Source organism: Phocoena sinus, chromosome 1 (genome assembly GCF_008692025.1).
Source record: "Phocoena sinus isolate mPhoSin1 chromosome 1, mPhoSin1.pri, whole genome shotgun sequence".
Taxonomy (NCBI): domain Eukaryota; kingdom Metazoa; phylum Chordata; class Mammalia; order Artiodactyla; family Phocoenidae; genus Phocoena; species Phocoena sinus.
The window spans coordinates 978,883-1,002,527 of record NC_045763.1 but is presented as its reverse complement, the minus strand read 5'-3'; the positions used below and the strand labels follow the sequence as shown (position 1 = coordinate 1,002,527).

Sequence of the window (23,645 nt, the reverse complement as noted above, 5' to 3'; positions counted from 1 at the left end):
AGCCTTGGGTGGGCGGGGGCTGCCTGCTGGTGTTTTTGATTTTTGCAAAAACACCTTTTGCAAAATGGACGTCAGAAAAGCACCCACATCCCCACCTCCCCGCGAGCTACGTGCAGCCCCGGAGCGTCCGAGTCTACCTCCAGTCATGTCAGAACAGGGACCCGGCCGCCGACCTCCCAGGCCCCGGCGGAGAAGCCAGACGCCGACACGACCTGCCTGCCCTCAACGCGGAGCCGGAGCCAGAGCCAGGACCGCCGGGGCTGCGGGAGCACAGCCGCTCTGCGCGTGGGGCTCAGGGCTGGGACACAGGTGCCGGCCGCGGGCAGCCTGGGCAGCCGGGGGCCCCGGGCGGCCCCATCGTGGCGCTGCCCACACGCAGGCGGCAGCAAGGCGGAGCGGAGAGCAGGCAACACACATGCACGCTCACTCCAGACCCTTCGCCGCTAAGCCCCGGCAGCAAAACTCCCAGGGAGAGAGCAGGGCCCCCGGCCAGGCTGCCACATGAAAACGAGGCTGCTCCCAGAGCCAACCAGCCGCGCGGCCGGGCCTCGGTCACATACCGTCCGATTTCAGGGGCAGGTTTCCTCCCCATCCACCCCCTCCCCCGCCCCCCACATCAGCCGCATCCCTCGCTGGGCACGCTCCCCTGGGGCTTGTTTTTCTAAAACCTGTCACCCCTCGGCGCTGTTCCCCTGCGCACTCGGAGCTGCTGCGGCCACATCCCTGCCCGGGGCCGGTGGCACCGGCGCGCCTGTGTTTGGAGCATCTGTGCAGCAGGGAGGCTGCAGGCCGGGTGCCACACAGCCGAGACGCGGACCATCGCGGCTGCCCCGCCGGGAGATGCGCATCACTTACCGGGCTTTCTTCCACTGCCTCCTCGGCCGGATCCTTTATGCTCTACGGAGCAGTGGGCATGAAAGGAGGCATCCTCCTTCCCTGAATGTGCCGACGCTGCCCCCTGCTCCCCTTGGACCCGACAATAGGCAAGGGGGGCTCACACACCAGGGTAGATATTTAAAGGAAGGCTGGCCGGCCTGTCCCCCGCCTCTCACATCCCTGCCTCCTCATGTCTCCAGGCCCGGGTGGTACCCGGCTCCCCTGGGAAGCTGGAGCCGGCAGCTGAGGCACCAGCTAAAACACGGCCTGGATGTCGAGGAGCTGACGTCACAGGACCACAAGCATCTCTGCATTGAAATGGACCTGAAGGGAGCCCAGGGCAGCGGCTCGGCCTCCCGGAGCTGCTCAAACGCAGCGTCCATGGGGAACAGAGCCCGGCGGGGCCTGGGGCCACCACATCAGGCTCACCGGCCGGGATGCGGGGATGCCGCGGCCACCAGAGTGCGGGTGACCTCCGACCTGCATCGCTGAGGCCAAGAATGGGTCCAGCGTGAATGCTCACGGGTCCCAAGGCCTGGGCACTGTGGCCCGGGGGGAGGGGAAGGAGAGAGGCCTGGCTCCGGTCAATGAGGCAGAGAACCCAGGTCAGGAGGCGTGTCTTGATGCTGCTGCTACTCTGGGGGATGGGGGGCCAGCGGCAAGGGCAGAAATGGGGGAACCGAGCTCCCAAGGAGGCAAGTATCGGGGTGACCAGCCTGGAACCGCACCTGCTCCAGGCTGAGGTGGGAGGTGGGCCCCCCCCCACGCGGCCTGTGTCGTGCCGGCCGTGGCCAGAGTGGACCCCGGACCTCCGACACCCGCCCCAGGACCCACTACACCCGGCATCCGGCCCTGGCCGGCTTTTCCCTCCGATTCCAAAATCACGAGGGGACTCGGCTCCCCTCCCTGGAGCCCCCAGGGCTTGTGCTCAGCCTGTGTGGCCAGGCTTCACACTGGGGGCACGGAGCATGCTGGAAACTTCTCCCCCCCACCCTCAGGCCTCCCTCCTCTGATCGATTCTAGGCAGGCAGCCGGCTCAGGAGTCTACGCTAACCCATGTTCCCGACACAGAGTCCGCGCCAAAGCTCTGGGTCTGGACTCCAGCTCCTTCCCTTGCTCCGGGCTGAAGTCACCTTGGAGCTTCTCTGACCCGGCATCGAGTGACCACGCGAGGGTGTCTGAAACTCAGTACAACTCCAGAAGCGCCACTGGAGTAGAAAGTCCCCAGAAGCTGTGAAAGTATCCATCGATAACACCTCGTGGTAGCACAGCCCTGCTCCCCCGTTGCCGTACTGGGGCTGCTTTCACACCACACGGCAGCTGAGAGCCCAAGACAGAGGCTAAATGGCCCAAAGAGCCCAAAATATTTATCGTTTGGCTTTTACAGGAAAAGTTGGCATAACCCTAAGACTATAAAATCATAAAATCGCGGAACCATCACATCCACAGTGGGCTTCGATGGGAAATGCAGATTTATCCTGAGTCCAAGGGGAGAACCCGCAAAAGACGCGCTTGGTGTCACCGCTGCTGCCCTTCAGCCATCTCTCCTCCAGCCATTCCAAACACCCAGCTTTGCAGAACTCTAGAAAACCCAAGCTGAACCAGGAGACCGTGCATTTCACTGGAAGTCCATTTTAGGTGGAAAAGTAGCTGTCCCAGGTTATTGCAAGTAATTTGAGACAAAGCTGAACGAAACTGGATTTTTTTCTTTTTTCTTTTTTTTTTTTTTTGGTCACTCTGCAGGGCTTGCTGGATCCTAGTTCCCCGACCAGGGATCAAACCCGGGCCCCGGCAGTGAAAGCGCAGAGTCCAAACCACTGGACCGCCACAGAATTTCCTGAAACTGGATTTTTAATAAACAGTACACACACCTATAAACACCAGGAAATAGCAGGCGTCCGTTCTCCTGAAAGGATTCGGTGGTAACGGGTCCACCCACACCTGCTCGACCACCTGGCCCACCCCAGCCCCCCACCCACGCTGGGCCTCGTTCTCGTCCTCTCACTCTGAGGACGCTGGGTGGCCTTGAGCGCACGATGGGGGCAAATTCCTTGCCCTTGATCCACCAGCGGGGGAAGGGGAGGCGGCGAGCTGGGTACTCAGCCTGTTCCCGGAGCCCTTCTAGCTCTGCTAGTGCACACACAGCACCCAAGGGGGCGGTCACTCCAGACCCCTTTCACAGCAGGGGAAACCAAGGCACAGGAAGCTGCCTCACCTGCCCGGAGCCGGGGTTTGGACCCGGCAGCATGGCGGCACCGCCCTCTGGGCTCTCACAAACACACGCGTGTTCAGGAGCCGCCACCATCGCACGGAGCGACCCCTGGTTTCCCTGGGTGGGTCGTGGCCGCGGGAGACGTGCCCCAGCCAAGGCCCCTCCAGGACCAGCTCTGCTTCTGGGCGGTCGCCCGGCGTGTGTCCGGGAGGCACGCGAAGCTTCAGAGCCAGAGAACAGGCGGGACGGCAGCTCCGGGCACAGCGGGTGGGAACGTGAACGAGAGAGGCGGGTGGGCAGGGGGCCCAGCCTGAGCCCCATCCTCTCCCACAGCCACTGGCGGGGATGCCCCTTGCCCCGCAACCCACCGTGGCCCCTGCAGCCCGTGGCTGTCCCCACCAGCCCCAACCCGGCCCCACTCCGTGGTCACCACTCCTCTGGGCTTCCGGACGTACATGCCCAGGTGAGAGCCCAGGTGAGTCTCCCTTCCACTCACTCTCCCATAGGCTGACTCGCATGTATCCAGGTACTTGCCTTTAACAGCTCAGGCTGTGAGAGCTTTCTGGCCCCAGAATAGGAGAGGAAATGGCTTGGGGCCCAGCTGCAGGGAGAGCAGGGCCAGGCTGCCACCCCCACGCCACTGCCACTTATTGGGAGTAAGAGGGCTTCGGAAGCCCCCAAAGGCCTGGGGCTCCTGACAGGTGAGGAAGCCTGGCCCAGCCCACAGGGGCTGTCAGGGGGCACAGCTGCAGACAAAGCCAGCAGTCATCCTCCTAGCCAGACTCCACCTCCAGACCTGAGGGGTGAGGCCGGACAGGGTCCTGGCCCAGATACAATCTCCCCGACCCTGGGGGTCCTGCCCTGGGTGCCAGGCTCGGCCTCAGAGCCACACAAGGGTCACCCAGGTGACAAGCAGGGTCCTCTGCAGCACTGCCTGCCCCCCTGAACGTGGGACGCCTCTCCCTGGGAGCAGGCTGGAGGGAGGTTCCTACACCAGCCAGCCCACCCAACAGTCCAGGGACACCTCTGTCGCTTGAGCGTGTGGACAGGCCGGGACCAATGACACGAAGCACACAGGCTGCCAGCGCCAGGTTCCCAGGACCTCGCAGGACACTGCCGGCTTTTAAGACGGGATCCAGCACCAAACCCCCAGATTTGCATTTTCTCCGAGGCCTTTAAGGACTGAGAAGCCCGGCTGAGTCCAGACCCGCCAGCCCTGCCCCGGCCGGATCCTGGTGTTGACGCTGCAGCCCTCCTTCCCACACCCCTTCCCGGGGGTCACTCGAGCACCCGCAGTGTCCGCGGCTAACTCCGTGTGACAGGGCCTCCAACGAGACTCCTCCTCCAGGAAGCCCTCCTGGGGCCAACTTCACCACCCACAGGGACACTCCCGAGTGACCGAGAGGGCTTCGTTTATTGCATTTATTCTGCCCTGTAAGTGCCCCCCACTGTCCTTTAAAACACACTGAATAACCACTCGCTCCATGGAGGTCCCAGCGCTTTACAAACAGTGCCTGATTTACAGTCCCATTACCCCATTTTACAGGTAAGGAAAGGCAGTAGCTAACGGGTCCGTCATCTGCTCCACTGGCAGAGCTGTGGCTGCTGCCTGGACACCTGCCTGATTCCCAGCCAGGCACACACAGTCACTACCCAACATTCCCAGGGAGGCCACTCCACCCCTCGGCCGCCCTGCTGGGGGCTCGCTCCAGCTGCCAATCACCCCCAGCCCCCAGGCTGGAGTCAGGTCCCTGGGAAGAGCCCCTGTGGAGGAGGGGCCAGCAGGAGTGGCCGACAGGGGTCCGGTCACACTGAGGGGAGTGCGGCCAGATGTTAAGGACAGCGGCCGTCAGAGGGGGCCGACGGGGCAGTGGGCAACAGGACCCCACTGTCCTCGGGAGGGCTGAAGGTCTCGACCATGCTTAGCCCCTGCTGGGCCTGCTCCCTGCGGGAAGACCCACGGACGTGCCACCCAGACCCACAATCTGTGCGCAAGTAGCCGGCCCAGGCGATGCTCCTGAGCGCCAGCCTGGCCGCAGCACAAGCTTCAAGTCCCCGTCCCCCACACCTCTGAGTGGGGCCTGGTGTGAATCCGCCTTCCACCATCCGACCCAGGGTCCCACCCCTCAGAGCTCCGCACGGGACCCCGACCCGAACACTGCGAGGGCCCTGGGCTCCCTGCAAACCTGCACAGCGTCTGCCGCAAAGCTCCACGCCAGAGGCCCGCAGGGACCCTGTGCAGAGGGCACCTCCCGGGGGCAGACCACACCCACAGGGTGCGGGGGGATCGGACCACCCACCACCCCACGAGGAGACTGGGCAATCGGACCTGAGTGTAGTCGACTGTAGGGGGCTGGGTGCTGCCCCGAGACATGTCCACGCCTAGACCCTGGAATCTGCAGATGGGACCTTACCCGGAAAAGGGTCTTCACAGACGTGAGGAAGTAAGGAGCTCGAGAGTGGCCCTATATCCAATGACATGTCCTTGTAAGAAGAGGAGGAAAGACAGGCGGACACAGAGGGGAGGTGCCCATGAAGCCGGAGGGAGGAGTGTGCGGCCAGAAGACCCAGACCTTTCTCCCCCGGAGCTCCCACTGCAGACTCCGTCTCCAGCTGTTCTGAGCTCGGGGTACCAGGTCGCGCAGCCCCAGGACCTAACACGCCCAGCAGCACCGCACACCCCCAAGTCCCCGTTGCCCTGCGCCAGGCCTCTCCCTCCCGTCGGGCCTCGTGGCTGCAAGGACAAGTGGCCCAGCAGAGCCTAGAGCAGGCCACCCAGTGGGCACTCAGGGACCCTGCTAGGAAGGGGCCCGGCTGCCTGCTGGCCCTGCGCCCTCCCTTCCTGATGGGGGTGGGACGGCCAAGGGGAGGCGAGGAGGGTCCCTGACGGGATCCCCGCACAGCGCCCGGGTGCAACCCTGATGCTCACTGCGGCAATCCCGGCGGGGACCGGCCTGCCGTCTGTCACGGTGACTGTATGCCCTGGAGGAGCCGCGACCCAGGCCCGTGTGCGGCGCACTCTCCACATCCCCGCCGCCCCCAGGTCCGACATCTGCTGCATCTCACAGGCTCCCCGAGTCCCGCTGCCCGAGGCGCAGAGCAGAGACCTGGGTTTGCTGCATCTCGGGCCCGAGAGCTTTGGCCACTCACGTCTGAGACAGGAGACGCGCCCAGCCAGACACCCAGGCCAACACCACCGGGGACACAGCTGTACGTTCTAGACGGATCAAAGACCAGAATGCAAGAAACGAAATATGTCTTCCATTTGGGGGAGCCAGAAAGGAAAATGTGAAACAGGCTGAAACGCACAAAAATCCAACATGAACACTTCCGTGTGAGCAGAGGAGGACCCCCAGCGGGATGGATAACGCACAGAGGGCACCGTGAGGTCACAGAGCCCCTCTGTGCTGCCACCACCCCGCGCTTGGCCCTGGGCTGCCCGGCGCCCTTGCCAGAGCCAGCAGGTGGCCCTCCCTCGGGCCCCAGTGCTGCCACGTCATTCCTGGACTCCAATAAGCCACCCAGAGCCACCACCTGCAGGTCCCACCTCCCCCGGGGACGTCACCAGCCAGCCCAGCTCTCCCCGCACACAGCGCCCCGGAACGCCCTGGAAAGGTGCTTCCGCTTGGTGGGAGGGAGCCTCCCGGTCTCCCAGCTGCCATCAGGACCCTGCTGCCGACAGCAGGGAGCACATCCTCCCAGCTGAGCCGACGGCACATTCACCTCCATCGCCTGCACCTCGCGGGCAATGCAGGGCAACCAAGCTCCGCTTGCGCAGGACGCGGGACCGGACAGAAGCCAGAACCCTTTAAGTTGGGGCGTCTCCCGGGCCCTGCTGACAGTTTATTCCGATGATGCCTCAACATACACAGACCTGAAAACTTCTCTGTGTTGTGGCCAGAACAAAATGACCAATTCAGTGTCTTAAAAACCTATAACCTGTGCATGAATGTCCACAATAGCCAAGATGCAGAAACAACCCAACGTCCAACAACAGGTGAATGGATACATAAGATGTGACAAAACACCCAAGAGGGGGACGTCCCTGGTGCCGCAGTGGGTAAAACTCTGCCCTCCCAACCATCAGGCCACACGGTAAGTCTCAATCGATTTTAAAGGACAGATATCACACAAAATGTCTTCTGCGACCACAGCAGGAGCGTTAGAAATTAACAAGAGGAGGAAAACTGGAAAATTCACAAATGTGTGGAAATTCAACAACACACTCTTAAACAAGAAAGAAAGAAAGAAATGTAAAGAAATGTAATGTAAAAGAAAGAATGTAAAGAAGAAAGAAATGTAAAGAAGAAATCACAATGTAAATTAGAAAATACTTAAAGACAAATGAAAACAAAGACACAACATACCAAGACCTAAGGGATGCAGAGAAAGCGAAGCTAAGGGAGAAATTTACAGCTATAAATGCTTCCCTTAAAAAGTAAGAAAGATCTCGGGGCTTCCCTGGTGGTGCAGCGGTTAAGAATCTGCCTGCCAACGCAGGGGACACGGATTCTGGCTCTTGTCCGGGAAGATCCCACATGCCACGGAGCAACTAAGCCCGTGCGCCACAACTACTGAGCCTGCGCTCCAGAGCCCGTGAGCCACAACTACTGAGCCCACGTGTCTCAACTACGGAAGCCCGCGCACCTAGAGCCTGTGCTCCGCAACAAGAGAAACCACCGCCATGAGAAGCACGTGCGCCACAACGAAGAGCAGCCCCCGCTCAAGGCAACTAGAGAAAGCCCGCGTTCAACAACAAAGACCCAACGCAGCCAAAAATAAATAAATAAAATAAATTTTTTTTAAAAAAGAAAGATCTCAAATCAACAGCCTAACTATACGACTTAAGAAACTAGAAAAACAAATAAAACCCAAAGCTAGCAGAAGGAAATAATAAAGATTAAAGCAGAGATAAACAAAACAGAGAACAGAAAAACAATAGAGAAAAATCAGTGAAACCATTTTTGTTGAAAAGATCAACAAAATTGACAAAGTTTTAGCTAGATGGACTAAGAAAAAAAGGAAAGGCTCAAATTACTAAAATCAGACATGGAAGTGGGAGCATTACTACTGATTTCACAGAAGTCAGTAAGAGACTACTATAAACCATTGTACACCAACAAACTGGATAACCTAGATGAAATGCACAAATTCCTAGAAACACAGAATCTACCAAGACTAAATCACTAAGAAACAGACAACCTGAATAGACCTATAACTAGTAAGGAGAGTGAAGCAGTAATAAAAAAAAGAAAAGCTCCCCGACAAAGAACAGTCCTGGACCCGACAGCCTCACTGGTGAATTCTACCAAATATTTAAAGAAGAACTAACACCAATCCTTCCCCAACTTTTCCAAAAAACTGAAGAGGGAACATTTCCTAACTCGTTCTAGGAGGTCAACTTACCCTAACGCCAAAGCAAGGCAAAGAGACTACAAGAAAAGAAGACGAAGGACCAACGTCCCCTAAGAAAAATGACACAAAACTCCTCAACGAAATACTAGCAAACCAAATTCAGCAGCACAGTAAAAGGATTATGCACCGTGACCAGGGGGGAGTTATTCTTGGAATAAAAAGATGAACAATCCATAATGTGATGAACCACATTAACAGAACAAAAGAAAGACATGCGTCAGATCAACGGATGCAGAAAAGGCATTTGACAAAGTAGAAAATCCTTCTACCATAAATACATTCAACAAACTAGGAATAGGAGGTACCTGGTATGTTTCTCCCCATACTACCAAGCAATTAACTCAATTCTGACACCATCTCCCTGCAGGTAGCGTCAGACCCCACAGGGTAAGGGCTCAGTCCTACAAAGACTGCCCACCACCCCACTTCAATGCCAGTTGCCAGTCCAGGTTGACACCTGCTTCTGACCCACGGCTATAGATTGGAGGCTCACACCCCCCTCCTCAATTCGATTAATTTGCTACAGCAGCTCACAGAACTCAGAGAAACATTTACCTTCCCAGATTAATTCAGGAACAGCCAGAAGGAAGATGCACAGGGCGAGGCACGGGGAAGGGGTGCGGAGCGTCCACGCTCTCCAGGAGCCACTCCCCCAAATCTGATCTGAGAGCTCTCTGAGCCCCATCCTTTCGGGGTTTTATGGAGGCTTCATTGCATAGGCACAGTTGATTAAATCATTGGCAGTTGTTGGAGATAAGTTCAACTTCCTGCCCCTCACCACTCACTCCCTTAAGGTCAGGGGCTGGGACTGAAAGTTCCAAGCCTCTAATCTCTTCGTCTTTCCGGTGACCAGCCCCATCCTGAGGCTATCAGGGCCCCCACCCTAAATCACCTCCTAATGAATGACAAGACACTCCTATCACTCAGGAAATTCCAAGGGTTTTAGGAGCTCCTTGCCGTAAACTAGGGACAAGGACCAAGTACATTTCTCATACCCTAGAAACCACCTCAGTACAAGAAAAGCCATACAGGAAAAACCCACGGCAAACATCACACTCAACGGTGAAAGACTGAAAGCTTTTCTTTCAAGATCAAGAACAGACAAGGATGCCCACTATCACCATTTCTATTCAACAGAGTACTAGAGGTTCTAACCAGAGCAATTAGGCAAGAAAAAGAAATAAAAAGCATATAAATTGAAAAGGAATAAATAAATTATCTCTGTTCACAGATGACACAGAAAACTGATTCCACAGAAACGATGTTAGAACAAAGCCAGCAAAATAGCAGGATAGCAAGTCAACACATAAAAATCAGTTGCATTTCTATATCCTCACAGTGAGCAACCCAAAAAGGAAATTACAAACACAGTTCCATTTACATTAGCATCAAGAATAAAATACTTAAGCATATATCTAACAAGGAAGTGATAGACTTGTACACTGAAAACTATAAAACAGTGCTGAAAGAAATTAAACAAGACGTAAATAAGTAGAATGACATCTCGTGTCTATGGATTAGGAGAGTTAATATCGTTAAGATATCAATACTACCCAAAGTGATCTGAAGAGTCAATGCAATCACTACCAAAATCCCAATGATGTTTTTGGCAGAAAAACATCCTAAAATTGTTATGGAATCTCAAGGGACCCAGAAGAGCCAAAACAATCTCGAAAAAGAACAAAGCTGGAGGACTCACACTCCCTGATTTCAAAACTCACTGCAAAGCTACAGTAATCAAAACTGTGCTACTGGCATAAAGACAGACAAATAGACCAATGGGATAGAATAGACAGCCCAGAAATAAACCCTCACACATATGGTCAAATGATTTCCAGCAAGGGTGCCAAGACCATTCAATGGGGAAACGACAGTCTTTTCAACAAATGGTGTTGGGAAAACTGGATATTCACATGCAAAAGAACAGAGTTGGACCCTCATCTAACATCATATGCAAAAGTTAACTCAAAATGCAGCAAAGACCCTAAACATAAGATCTGAAACTATACAACTCTTAGAAGAAAACAAAGGCCAAAAGCTTCCCGACATGGGATTTGGCAATGATTTCTTGGACACGACACCAAGGCACAGGCAACAAAAGCATACACAGACGAATTGCACTTCATGAAAATTTTATAATTTTGTGCATCAAAGGACACCATAAACAAAGTTAAACAAACAAAAAAAACCTCACAGAATGGGGGAAAATGTTTGCAAATCATATATCTGATATGGGGTTAATATCAGAATATGTAGAGAATTCCTAAAACTCAACAGCAACAAAACAAACAACCCAATTCAAAATGGGCAAAGAACTTGAGTAGACATTTCCCCGAAGAAGACATACACGTGGCCAACAAGTACATGAAAAGAGGCTCAACCATCACTAATCATTAGGGAAACGAGAATCAAAACCACAGTGAGATGTCACCTCACACCCACCAGGATGGCTACTATCAAAAAACCAGAAAACAACAAGCATTGGTGAAAATATGGGGAAATGAGAACCACTGTGCACTGCTGGCGGGAATGTAAAATGGTGCTGCCACTGTAGAAAACAATATGGCAGTTGCTCAAAAAATTAAAAATAGAACTACCATATGACCCAGCAATTCCATTACTGCATGCATACCCAAAAGAACTGAAAGTAGAGTCTCAGAGATATTTCTACACCCATGTTCATAGCAGCATTATTCAGAGTAGCTAAAACACAGAAGCGACCCCATCGTCAGATGGATAAACAAAACGTAGTCCATCCATACAATGGAATATTATTCAAACTTAGAAAGGGAGGAAACTCTGACACCTGCTCCAACGTGGATGGACCCTGAGGACACGATGCCGAGTGAAATAAACCAGACACAAAAGGACGAATTCTGTGTGATCCCGCTTCTGTGAGGTCCCTGGAGGAGTCACACTCACAGAGACAGAAAGGAGGAGGGTGGGGCCCGGGGCTGGGGGAGGGGTGGGCAGTGAGCGTCTCACGGGGGCAGAGTGTCGGTTTGGGAAGATGAGGAAGTTCTGGAGACGATGGTGGTGATGGCTGCATAACAAAATGAATTCAGGTTATATCAATGAACTACACACTTAAAAATGGTTAAGGTGATAATTTATATTATGTGTATTTCACCGTGATAAAAAAAATTGGGGAAAAAAGAAAGGACTGAAGTTCTGATACACCTTACAACATGGATGAAGTTCAAAAACATCACGTTAAGAAGCCAGTTACAAAAGACCACGTATCATCTATTCCATTTACACGGAACGTCTACACCAGGTAACTCCGTAGAGATGGAGCAGTTTGGTGGCTGTCAGGCGCTGAGCGGAGGAGCTATGACTGCTCGTGGGCACGAGGTTTTCTTCCTGAACGTGTCTCAGAAGCGGCAGAGGTGGTGGACCTACTAAATGCCACTCAATTGTTCAGGTTAAAGTGGTTAAAATAGCACATTTTATGTTAGGTGTACTTTACACCATTTTTAAAAACCCTATAGAACCGATTAAATTCAGGCTGACACCCTGCACAGAAGGTGCTGGAAGGCGCTTTGCTGCCACGAACACAGGCCCAGCCGGACATGCCCAGCACGACCTTGAGGCTGCATCTCTGCCGCGTGTCCCTGTCTGGCTACCGCCCGTCAGACCCGCCAGCATCTGCACGCGGTCCTGACCCATGTCAAGGGTGCCATGTGTCCCACCAGCCTGACCCTTCTAACTCGCCCGGCCTTGGCAGTGAACACCAACGCCCACGCAGGTGCCAGGATCATGCCTGCACCCAGGCCATCGGGGGACCAGCGCAGGGCGGTCCTAACTGCCCAAGGTCAGCGTCACGACCGAGCTGGACAAGCAGAGCCAGGGAGGGGACGCCACCCCCACCCTCCGTCCACCCCATCCTCCACCTGCGCGGAGAGGCTGCTGGAATGTTCCAACAAAAGCGAGTGGCCCGGAGCTCGGAGCCGCCCCTGGTGAGCATCTCAAGGACCTGCTCGCGAGTGGGGATGGCCCCACATTCTCCGCATTCCCCCGCGGTGATGCAGCCCCTGCCCACACGTCAGCCCACGTCCCTGTGACTCCCACGACCCCAGGAGGGCACAGCATCGGCTGTGCCGACCCCCATCACCATCCCCTACATGAGGCCCCAGACAGGGCGGCGTCCACGCGGGGATGAAGCCAGGAGGGCACCGAGTCGGGGACAGAACGGGCAGGTCCGAGGCCCTCAGGGCAGCACTGCTGGGGCCCTGGCCTGAGCTGATGGCCGGGCAGCCAGAGACCGAGATGCAGAGATGCTTGGGCGACCCCCGCGCTGCACGGGCTGCTGGCGACGACTCTGGGCAGACAGACAGACAGCCTGTCACTGTGGTTGAGAGCCATCAAGGGGGCAAAGAAACAAGCTGGGGGACCCCTCATACAGAGCACAGTGGAGGGGACCCTCCTTCCAGCTGGAAGGTCTACCTTATTTTATCCTTTTATGTGTCTGAAAAGACAACGTGAACTATCAAAAGTGTGCCCCTTCCATGAGACGTGGGTACCCCGGGGCGGGGGGCCACGGGGAGGGGCAGCCCCGCGTGGGATGAGGACCCCCGGGAGGCCCACCCGCCTCCGAGCCCCCCACCGACGAGCTCCTCTCTGGCCACCTGGGGCTCCTGCAGGTGGGCTTCTGCTCATGGGGTCTGCTCCCGGCTGTCCGCACTCCCCACCCCCGCAGTGTCCTGTCTTGAGCCACGTCCTGGCAGGTCCAAGGGCCGCTGGCAGCGAAACCGCACATGCGCACAGGACCCTGCTGTCCTGGACGGGGCGGGCGGCGGCCAGGATGTCTTACCCGTGGGACTGACTCCCTCCCGCCCCCCTGCCCACCTTCTCAGGGCGGCTTCCAGGCCTCAGAAGCTCCAGGCTCACCCCCCACCTCTGGCTTTATCTACCAGCGGTGGACATCTGCCTCCCAGCCAGGACGCACTGGGACTGCTCACCCACCCCCCAGCCTTCCCAGACCTGCCCCTCACGTCCGCCCCCTGGGGCAGCACCTCCTGACGGCCCCTGGGCTACTGCTGCCTCTTCAGACTGCCTGCTCCACTCCCGCCAGGGCTCCACGATCGGGATGTCTCCATGGCCTTGCTGACTGCTCCTCCAGGGTCCCCTGCTCTCTTTGGGAGACCCCAAGGCCCGGCCCTCATCACTGGCCACACCCTCCATGGCCTCAACAACCTCCTCTATGCTAAGGGCTCCCAAATCTCTCTTCATCCCCGACTGCTCCCCGAAATGCAAGTCACGCACCCAAGTCCGGCCTCTGTTCAAATCTGCTCCCACCCCACACAGGACGCTGCTGGCATCCAGAGGCCGGGCCCAGGGACCTGATCCGGAGCCCACCCTGGGGCCCCTGCTGGCAGGAGGCGGAGCCAAGTCCCCCTAACCGAACAAGCGGCCACCGGGGTCCAGAGCCCCTCAGCACCAGGTCAGGGCCCGAGGAGGGTCTGGTGATTGGTGTAAAGTTTCTCTACGCCCCATCCATTGGGGGCCCTGCCCTGAAAGACGAGGCAGGGCACGCTGTTCAGGGTCGGGGGCCTCCGGGGCGTGGTCAGAAGCTCTCCTCTGACCCACGGCCCCTGGGACTCTATCTTCAACCAACAGACCTGCCATGGAGGAGGAACGGATGCCTCCCTGGTGGGCCCGGTATGGACTGGGAGGGGCCGATGACCAGGTCTGGGGGTGGCCACAGCTGGGACAGACACACGGGAGCAGTGTCCAGCCATCCCAGCCAGGCCCCTTCCCGCCGGGGGACATCAGGGCTTCTCCTGGGCTTTACCTCATGGCACCACTGACCAAGCCAGTGCCCTGTCTGATGGTGGATACACCCCTAGCCAAGGGCGAGGACACCAGTGAAAATCCCACACGAGGCCACACCCGCTGCCCACTCTGCTTTCAGACTGTTTGCAAGGGGCACCTAAGCCTCGGGCCACCAAGTTCCATCCTCCCCCGCCTTGCAGAGCACACACGTCAACCCATCACTGTGACACACGTCATGGGAGAGGCGGTACTCACTGTCTTCTCCCGGACAGGGCATGCCTGGCTCCTCGGGGATGCTGGGGAAAACTGCACAGAGAGAGAGAGACAGAGAGAGAGAGAGCGTCAGTGCCCACTGCAGCCTCGTGAGAAGTCCTGCTGGGAGTCAGGCTGCCCGTAGAGCCCCCGCTGCGACGAGAGCCTGCTCCTGGGAGACGCTCATTAAGGCAAACCCAGCACGTGGATGTGTGCCCGACTCCCTTTGACGAGACACGGAGATGCACGGAATAATTCAGGGGAAGAAGCAACCAGAGGGGTCTAGAGAGCAGAACCGTCCCAGGAGGACTCCTGATGTGTACGGCTAAGTCCATATGGAAATGGGGAAGAACCGAAATTCCCTTGAAAACTGACTTCTGAAAGCACATTTCGGTCCACTTCTTTACACTCAAAATGAAGTTCAAAATTAAGCGTGGTAAGATATACCTGGGCTTCCACAATAAGTTACTAGAAAAGGTTAAACGTACTAAAACCTAGCTCAAATGACCTTTTCCTTAATCTAGAAAATAGAGTGCATCTTGAAAGTACCGAACCTTTCACTGTTGAGTCAACACAGACGTGCTAACCACCACCACGCAGTGGACGAGCGTAGGTTTGACGTTTAATCCACGTCCATACAAAGGACTACAGAAACTAGGTATTTTAACCAACCACTAGTCCAGCATCAGAGAGAACGATGGTCCAACAGAAAACCGCAGACAGGGGCCTCCCTGGTGGTGCAGTGGTTAAGAATCCGCCTGCTAACGCAGGGGACATGGGTTCGAGCCCTGGTCCAGGAAGATCCCACGTGCCGCGGAGCAGCTAAGCCCGTGCGCCACAACTACTGAGCCTGCGCGCCACAACTACTGAAGCCCGCACGCCTAGAGCCCGTGCTCCGCAGCAAGAGAAGCCACTGCAACAAGAAGCCTGAGCACTGCAACAAAGAGTAGCCCCTGCTCGCCACAACTAGAGAGAGCCCGCACGCAGCAACAAAGACCCAACACAGCCAAAAATAAATTAATTAAATGAAAAAAAAACACACTATAGACGGTTTCGTGCGCCGGTCCTGGCTCTTGGGCTCAGCCGTCCGCGGCCCCCGCCTGACTATAAGCTGCACCAGAAGCGGATGCGGAGCGGCAGGGCGGCCACAGCTGCCAGAACTATGCTCTCTCGGCAGACACCTTGCAGAACCCCAAAGTGCTGGGGGGCACAGTCTGAAAACCTGCGATTTAAAGACGACACTGACACGATAGCAAAGAACACTTCCCGCGACTCAATTTCTACCCAGTGCTGAGCTTAGCCAGCGGAGGGAGGCTGTGAGCCTGCAGAAAGCCACGGGGAGGGTCTCATCCGCCCCGGGGCAGGGCTGCGGCACTGTCCCTGCTCTGTCCGCAGGCACGTGGGCCCCGGGCCCTCAGAGCCCCCGGAAAGGTGGGGGCAGGTGAGCGATGCGGCCCCCAGGAAACGAGGGCAGTGAGGGCTAACCAGCTCCAGGACCCGGGCTTCTCCTTACAAGTAAGAGCAATTTTATCTGGGTTAATAAAATGTGAGAGAAAAAAACCCCATTGCATCCCATCCCACATCCTTACATTCTCGGGCATCCTACGATCTTAAACCGTGATCCTCCACGTGGCTACTGGTCTGACAAAGCGCCCCTGCCCCCACCCCGCCCCCCCACCCCGCCCCAACACACACACACACACACACACACACACACACACACACACACACACACCCTCCCCAGACCACCCTCTGGCCGCCACTGACCGTGAAGGATGAGCCCTTCGTCCTTGCGCTGACAGGACAGGCGGAAGGCCTCCTCCAGCTCCATCTGGGAGGACACAGTGCAGGGGTCACCTGGTGGACAAGAGACACGGATGAGGCCACCGCAGGCCCAAGGCAGAGGGGTTCACGGTGGCGGGCACCCGAGTTTGGGAGGGCAGTCTCGCTGCTTGTGACCAGCTGCCCAGCCCGACCAGCACAGGTCAGCCCAGCCGGGGCCCGACATCAGAACCAACTAAGCCTAGAAGGGCAACGAGTTCACCCACAGCCTGAGAAGGCCACGCGGGGAGCTACGGCGTCCTAGGTTTCCCGGCCAGGGTGAGAGTAAGCGCACGCTTGGCCAGTCCTAGAGCGGAGGGAAGGGCTCCTTGTCCGCTGCGGCCGGACAGGGGCACAGATCCACAGCCAGCCAGCACCCCACGCGGCCAGGTGCCTGCGGGAAGGGGCACGGCCAGAGACCTGCCTGCCCCTTGTCCAGGCTGAGAGCTGCCAGGGAGCTCCTGGATGGTCTCCCAAACCCTCAGCTTTCTCTGAAGTGTGTCCAGCAGCAGGAAAGAAGGAAGGGGGGGGGGGTAGAGAGGAGGGAGGGAGAGGGAAGGAGAGATGGACCCTGGGGCCCCGGCCACCCTTACCCTCCCCACTTCCCCGAGAAAATGAAGAGCTCAGCTTCCAAATCACCCACCAGAAAAACCCGGGATACGGGGAAGGAAGGTCATGTAAGGAAGGTAAGGAGCCGTGCAAGGTGTGGAGGAGACCCTGCAGCCTCTCCCTGGTGCCCAGACCAGACCTGGCCTTGCGGGGGTGGGTGGCTCCCCCCGCAAGGGGCAGCTCACCCCCCACTCCCCTGCCCAGTTTGTCCACGCACCTGTCGCAGCCTCTTCCCAGGAAACAGCTTCCAACGACCCCAGTGGGGAAGCTGGTTAAATTTAACCAGTTTAATTCCAAGGTTGTCCGTCTCCCCCCAGAAGGGGCTGCGCACAGATTCAGAGGTTCACAACCCGACCGACACGCGCCCAGGCGCTACCTTCACTATCCACCCACTTGAGGGTGAGCGGGTGACCCTGGTGGAGGTGGCACATCTCCCGCACCTCCTCACAGAGCTTGTCAAAGGTGGTGGCGGAGTCCAGGCTGGTGATCAGGATGTCCCTGGGGCAGAAAGGATGCACAGGTCTCACCATGGAGCATATTTAAGCCACATGAAGTACTGATGATTGATTAACCGAGTTACTGACCAAATAAATGAAGCAATGCTGTCCCCAAAGAGAATATCACAGCCTCTCCCCAGAACCACTGCCCGCAGTCTACGTAAGTTACCACCACGAGTGCCCTTGTGCAGAAAGATGTATCTGGGTGCGTGGATGTGCCTCAGTGGGGCGGAAGGACCAGGGTGGGCACGGCAGAAAGCACCGTCCACCCCCCGTGGAGGCCGGGCAGACCTGCTCGGACACCAGGAGTGAGGCTGCCAGAACGGTCACCCAAGAAGCGTGGGGCGGCTGGACACAGCCTGTTCAGCTCAAGCCCACCAGCCTCATTACACCGTCCCCCAACCTCCGTGGCGCCAACAGGGCCACGTCATATACCTTCAGAAGACGGGAACTGGGGGCGTGGGGGCAGAAGGCGGTAACGTATTAACCCAAGGCCGCAGCTTCTTGAAACCCTGGAGGGACCATTTGACCGCCTTTGGTGCGGCCACAACAGAATTCCAGGTTCGGTTTTTTGGAAAAGCCAGTCCCAGAATGTCACTGCCTTTCATCTTTTCATCCAAAATAGGGAAGTAGAAGCTGGATCACTGGGGACAGCTCAGGGACTCAGGGTCAGCCTTTGAGGGCTGGCCCTTCGGGGGTGAGGCAAGTCAGCACAAGGGAAACGCTCGACCCCCCCTAGGATAGGGGGGAGGGGCATCCCCCCCACCATGCACCGTCCCCTCCCATCACCACCACCCAAAGCAGGGATGGCACCGACTCGGCTATGCTCACTGAGACTCAGCAAAAACCACTTTAGAATAGGCTCAAGTTTTGGGGAAATTCTGCCAGCATCTGACACCACAAGGGAGTGGAGCGTATGAAGAAAGACGTGAAACATCCCACACAAGAGAAATGCAGGGTCTGCTTGGCGCTAACACTGCTGGCTTCTGAAGTCTGTCAAACGTGTGTTTATAAAGTCTCCGTCCACCAGGTAACAAATCCAGGGCCACCAAGACCTGTCCGCTGGGCGCCCACCACAGCTGGGGCCCGGCCCACGGGTCACTCACCCTAGCGGGTGGGGGGATATGGCCCCCAGCCACCCACCCCTTCTCGTTGGAACTGGCCCCATCTGCTCACAGACCCACAGCACCCGTCCCCGGGGCCCCGAGCTCACCACAGCCTGCGACGTCTTGGCAAACCAAGGCACAGAGGGCTCTCATGGCTCATCAGTGGGGGCCCCAGAGACCAAGCCCCCATCGCACCCACCCCATCATCCCGGGGTCACCCAGACTTGGTACCCACGCTGCCCACACTCGCCAATGACCCAGCATCCACCAGTCCCCCTGCCACAGGGAACTCTGGAAGTCAGTCTGCCATCCCCTCACCTTTGACCTCTCCCTGCCCCATGACCCTCCTCCGCAGTTCTAACCCCACGTGGCAGCTAGTCCCCGACCCCCCAGCATTTCAGGGCCTAGAGTTCGGGTGGGCAGCTCTCCAGTGGTTTGGAGGCGCCCCTGGGCCCCAAGCTCATCACCCAGTGACAGCACTGCAGCTCTTCCCTCCAACGCATGACCTTGGCACCAGTGGGGAGGGACTGTCCCAACCCCCAGCCAGACCCCTGACCACCACCCCTAATGTCATCCCAAACCCGAATCAAGCGGCATCTCTGAGCAAACGGGATCCTGAGGCTGCCAGCTCAGGGCGCCAAGACAGAGCCCCGGGCTGGGGCAACAGCCTGCTGGACGTCCCCTCCCGGGACTCCCGGGTCTGCCCAAGCCATGCACCCAGGCCTGGGCTTTGGACACAGCAGGCCCTCAATAAGAGTTCTGGAAGACAAGCTTGAGCTGCAGAGAAGGAAGATCCAGCCAAGTGTTCCTGTGATCTCAGAAAAGCGGGCAGAGCAGGGTCTCCAAACCCAGCATGCATCACCTGGAAACCCCCTGAAAACACAGAAGCTGCCGGACCCCCGGACCCACCCTCAGAGTCCGGTGACTGCACACCCTCCAAAGGCCCAGCAAGCGAGGGGGAGACCGTGATCTCAAGCCTCTGGAGGGCTTGGGGCAGAGAGGGGAGGGGATGGGAAAGGGCGAGGGGAGAAGGCATCCCCCCAGTGGGGGCGGCTGATGACCCCCCATTTTTAAGAACAGTGTCTCCACATCTGACATTCAGCTCTTGGGAGATGCTGGAAACAACGCGGAGGTAGATGAGTCTTTGTTCCAGGAAATGGATGACCTGGAGCTGGAGGATGACGAGGGTGATCCAGACTGCAATCCTGCCGACCGGGAGAGGGACTCGACCGACTACTGGACTAGCTCGTCTTCAGAGAGGCCTGCCTGCCGTCGCATCTGTGGCCGCGCTAGGAGGGCGCTGAGTTTCCTCTTTTTCGAACAAAAAATAATTTTCAGGAGAATGTTCTTCTGATGGCTTTCAGCACTGAACTTAACAAGCTGATCTTAAAATTTCAAAAAAAAAAAAAAGAATAGCGTCTCCAATGTATCTGACCCTCAGCTCCCAGCCCTGCTGCTTAAAAATAACCTGCAGTGGCAGCACAGGGAAGGAATTTCACTCGGACCCCACGGGGTTTGGGTAAGTGAGCGCGGAGCGCGGCGGACACTTTCCGGAGCCAGCATCAGGTCAGCGCCCGCCGAGGACTGTCTCCCAACTCAGACGCCAGACTCTCTCGTCCCGGCGAGAGGCGCCAGTGCGGAGCACTTTTAGGGAAAGCCCCGGGAGGCGTGAGGAGCTGGGATCGAGGAGGAACGGTCAGCCTGGGGCAGAAATGAGGAGGGTGGGAGGGAGAGAAGGAAGAGTGGGAGAAGGAGGGAGAAAGCCGCAGCAGGGAGGGGGAGGGGACTGCGAAGGGGCAGAGGAAAGGGGAGGAGGGGGGAGGGGAGGGGAGGGGAGGGGAGGGGAGAGGAAGGAGGGGAGGTTGGGACGGGAAAGAGGAGGGAAGAGTATAGGGTGTGGCCTCATCGCTGGGAAACCAGACTCAACAGGTCACATTTCCCCCGGTAACCAAAGCGCTCTCCAGGGGCCCAAGCCCGGGGAGGGGACGGACAGGCAGCTCAGCCAGAACTCCCTGGGGCTCCCTGAACTCTGCCCACGGCAACTGCCTGGTCCGCCTTCCACCCCTGGCCCAGTGCCTACTTGAACTCCTCCTGGCGGAAGGCTGGGGGTCTGGTTCCCACCTGCCCCCTGGCCTCTCCGGGTGTGGACTTCCTCTCACTAAGGATCAACTCTGATTTTCAGTCACTTGTTGCTCTATTCCATGGTTCCAGGAAGGGAAGAGGACTGTCTCTGCTATACGACAGCAATTCCTTACCCTCAGTGAGCCAAGACCCTCGGACCAGCCGAGGCCCAGGACCTGGCTGACACCTCACCAGCTTCAGTCTGCAGCCCGCCTTGCCAGCCAAAAGACAAGACCCCCTCAGCCTCTTCAGGTGGGCTGGCCAGTCGTTCCCCCCCAGAAATCCTTCTTCTGGGGCACTGCCACCAATTCCCTTTGCTGCCCCCTCCACTGCGTTCCCAGGTGGTCAGGCTGAGGACAGCAAAGCGGGCAGGAGAGGCCTGACTGACACCCCAAACAAGGTGTGCTCCCCAGCTCGAGCCCGAAGCCCCTCCTCCGGTGCCACTACAGCCGAGACCACCAAGTTCATCTGCGGGGCCAAGGTCCGCTCCCCTCCCCACTCCCCGGCAGAGGCGACCCTGGGAGCAGCCAGGTCCGATCTGGGGGCTCCCGGAGACCAACACCAATGGAAAGAAGCAGCAGCAAAAGCTCCTACTTCTCCTCCGACCTCAGTCTGCACTGAGCGCGCAGCGCGGTCCCGGCCGCTGGGCGCAGCCCCTCCCCCCCCGCCCCCCCCCCCCCCCCAGGGCTGTCCCGACGCGACCGAGAGTCCAGCGAGCGCTCTCTGGGCCGGGCCAGGCGCTCCGGTCACTGACCCCTGCGGGCGCCGGCTCGCCCCATTTCACAGGGAGGCAGGTCGAATCCAGGCGCCCAGCGCGGACGCAGGGCCCCAGCCCTTCCAGGCGCCCTCCGTTCAGGCGACCAGCCGGCTCACCGCACCTGCCCTTCACCCGGTCATGAAACGGTTCTGAAACTGAGACCTGGTCGGGTACATTGTAAAAAGTTTAGGAAAACCTTGGTTTTTAAAACCTGCCAGAAATCTTCACAATTTGACAAAAACTTTCGTCTTACAGGCTGTGGCCTGAATGTTTCGGCCAACTTTCCAGGGAGAGTGTCAACACAGGGCCCGGGGCTGCGGGGCGTGCCAGACGCCCGCCTCCCCTCCGGGCAAGTCCCAGCCCAGAAAAATCTCGTCGGGGCGGGGAGAGACCCGCATGGCCGCGCGCTCCGAGCTGGGCCCGGCGACCCCGAGCTAGGGCGCCGGGGGGCCAGTCCGACCCCACCCTGCCCGCGAACTTTCCCGCCGGTGACGTTCAAGTGCGCCCGGAGCGCCCGGGGCCGCCTCTAGGCGCAGGCGCCTCCGGACCTCCCGGGACGCCCCTGGGCCCGGAGGGGCCTCGCTGTCCCCTCCCTCCAGCGCCACGGCCGGCTGCCCCCAGCCCTCGGCCTCCCGAAGCTGCGACGACACGGTCGCCGACGGCCGGCGCTGTCGGGGGCAGCTCCCCGCGCCCGGCTCTGCCCTCGGCCCCGCCGCCTCGGCGCACACGCCCCCCAGCCCCGGCCGGGCCCTGCCGTCGGGCGCTCGCGCTCACCCGCTGTAGTGCGCCTTCAGGCGGACGCGGCCGCCGCTCCCGTCCATCTTGCGGCCGGTCCTGCTGGGCATGGCGCGCTCCGCCGGCCGCCGTCAGCGCTGCGCCCCGGACGCTCGGGCCATGGCGCGGGGCCCCAGCGGCCGGGCCGGGGCGCAGGTGGGGTAGACGGCGGAACGCGGAAGGGAGCGCGCGGCGCGGGGACAGATGAGCACCGCTCCGGCCAACTCCGCGGAACTTGGCGGCAGGCGGGGCGGGGCGGGGCGGGGGCGCGGCCGGCGCGAGCGCGCCGGTGGGGGCGCGCACGGAGTCCGGCGTCAGGCCTCGCGGGGGGCGGGGGGTGTCCGAACATGGCCGACCCGAGGCCCAGCCGGCGGCCAATCGGCGGGGCGGGCGGTCCCGGGGCGGAGGCGGTGGCACCTGCGGCCAATGAGGTCGAGGAGGGGCCGCCACCTGGGCCAATCCCCGGGGGACCCCGCGGCCGCAGCCCAATGGCGCGGCGCGGGGCGGACTACCTGTCGGGCGGGGCACGGCCCCACCTGGGGCCAATGGGGGCGCGCGCGGCCCGGCTCTGCCCGGCAACCGACGCCCCCTGTCTGCCACGCGCGCTGGCCCCTCGGTGAAGTGGGCTCCCCGGGCCGGGGTTCCCAGGTGGGGCCCCTGCGCTGCGCGCCCCGAGAAGTTGTTGGAAATTCAAGCCTTCGGCCCAGCCCAGACTCGCTGAATCGAAACTCCAGCAGTCTGTGCTAACAAGCCCGGGTAAACCGGGTGAGCGCGAGTCTGCGAGCCGCTGGGCTAGGGGACGGCGGGGACGGGTCGCCCGTGACGAGTGCGGCCCGCCGCTCAGACCCTGGATTCCGAACGGCGATCGGACCGCGTGACCCGCGTCCGGCCAGCTTACAACTGCGGAGACAGACTGCGAGGAGCAGAGAACCCAGCGAAGGTCACGGCCGGCAGGTCGGGGCTCAGTGGGTTCTCCCGGCCGCAGCCGCCCTCCTCCTTCTGCGGAAGGTTTGTCTACACTCGCTAGCCTGCTCCTCTGCTCCAGTTCGCTCCTCGGTTCGGGACAAGGAGGCTGCGTTTGTCCAGCTCGCCCGTGACCTCCACTTCTGAATCCACATCCTCTCTGGGTCTTCTTAACACGGTGCGTTTGTTCCGGACTGTCGCCTTAGAATACTATCCAGGCCCGCACCCACCAGGTGCCTGCATCCTGGGCCCATCCCTTACTGGTTGCATCCACAGGGGCCCAAATCTGCGGTCTGTGGGATCTCAGCTGGGCACCAGGTGCGCACCCCGGGCTCAGAGAATCTACAGACCCCTCATCCCTGCCGCCCCTGCCAAGGCCTGTCCTACTCTGGGCCACACCCCTGTTGCCTCCCTCCCCTTCCCCACCCCACCCCGTTGGCAACCTCTGACCACCCCACCCCACCCCC

General features: G+C 58.9%; 1 protein-coding gene across 3 annotated transcripts in view; it reads right to left on the bottom strand.

Annotated features, from left to right (window-relative positions):
* The window catches only part of PRKCZ (protein kinase C zeta), a 98,962-nt gene extending 76,513 nt beyond the window's left edge, over positions 1-22,449 (bottom strand). Inside the window, exons 1-4 of one of the 3 annotated variants that reach the window (XM_032629658.1) lie at positions 22,216-22,449; positions 17,337-17,458; positions 16,298-16,387; positions 14,534-14,584 (exon numbers count right to left, since the gene is read on the bottom strand). In XM_032629658.1, the coding sequence (XP_032485549.1) occupies positions 14,534-14,584; positions 16,298-16,387; positions 17,337-17,458; positions 22,216-22,286 (334 nt within the window). In that variant the 5' untranslated portion in view covers positions 22,287-22,449. Of the gene's footprint in view, positions 1-14,533; positions 14,585-16,297; positions 16,388-17,177; positions 17,229-17,336; positions 17,459-22,215 lie in introns of those variants that run through there. The other 2 variants (XM_032629668.1, XM_032629676.1) reach the window with 2 other exon arrangements.
* Between the last annotated feature and the right edge of the window lie 1,196 nt (positions 22,450-23,645).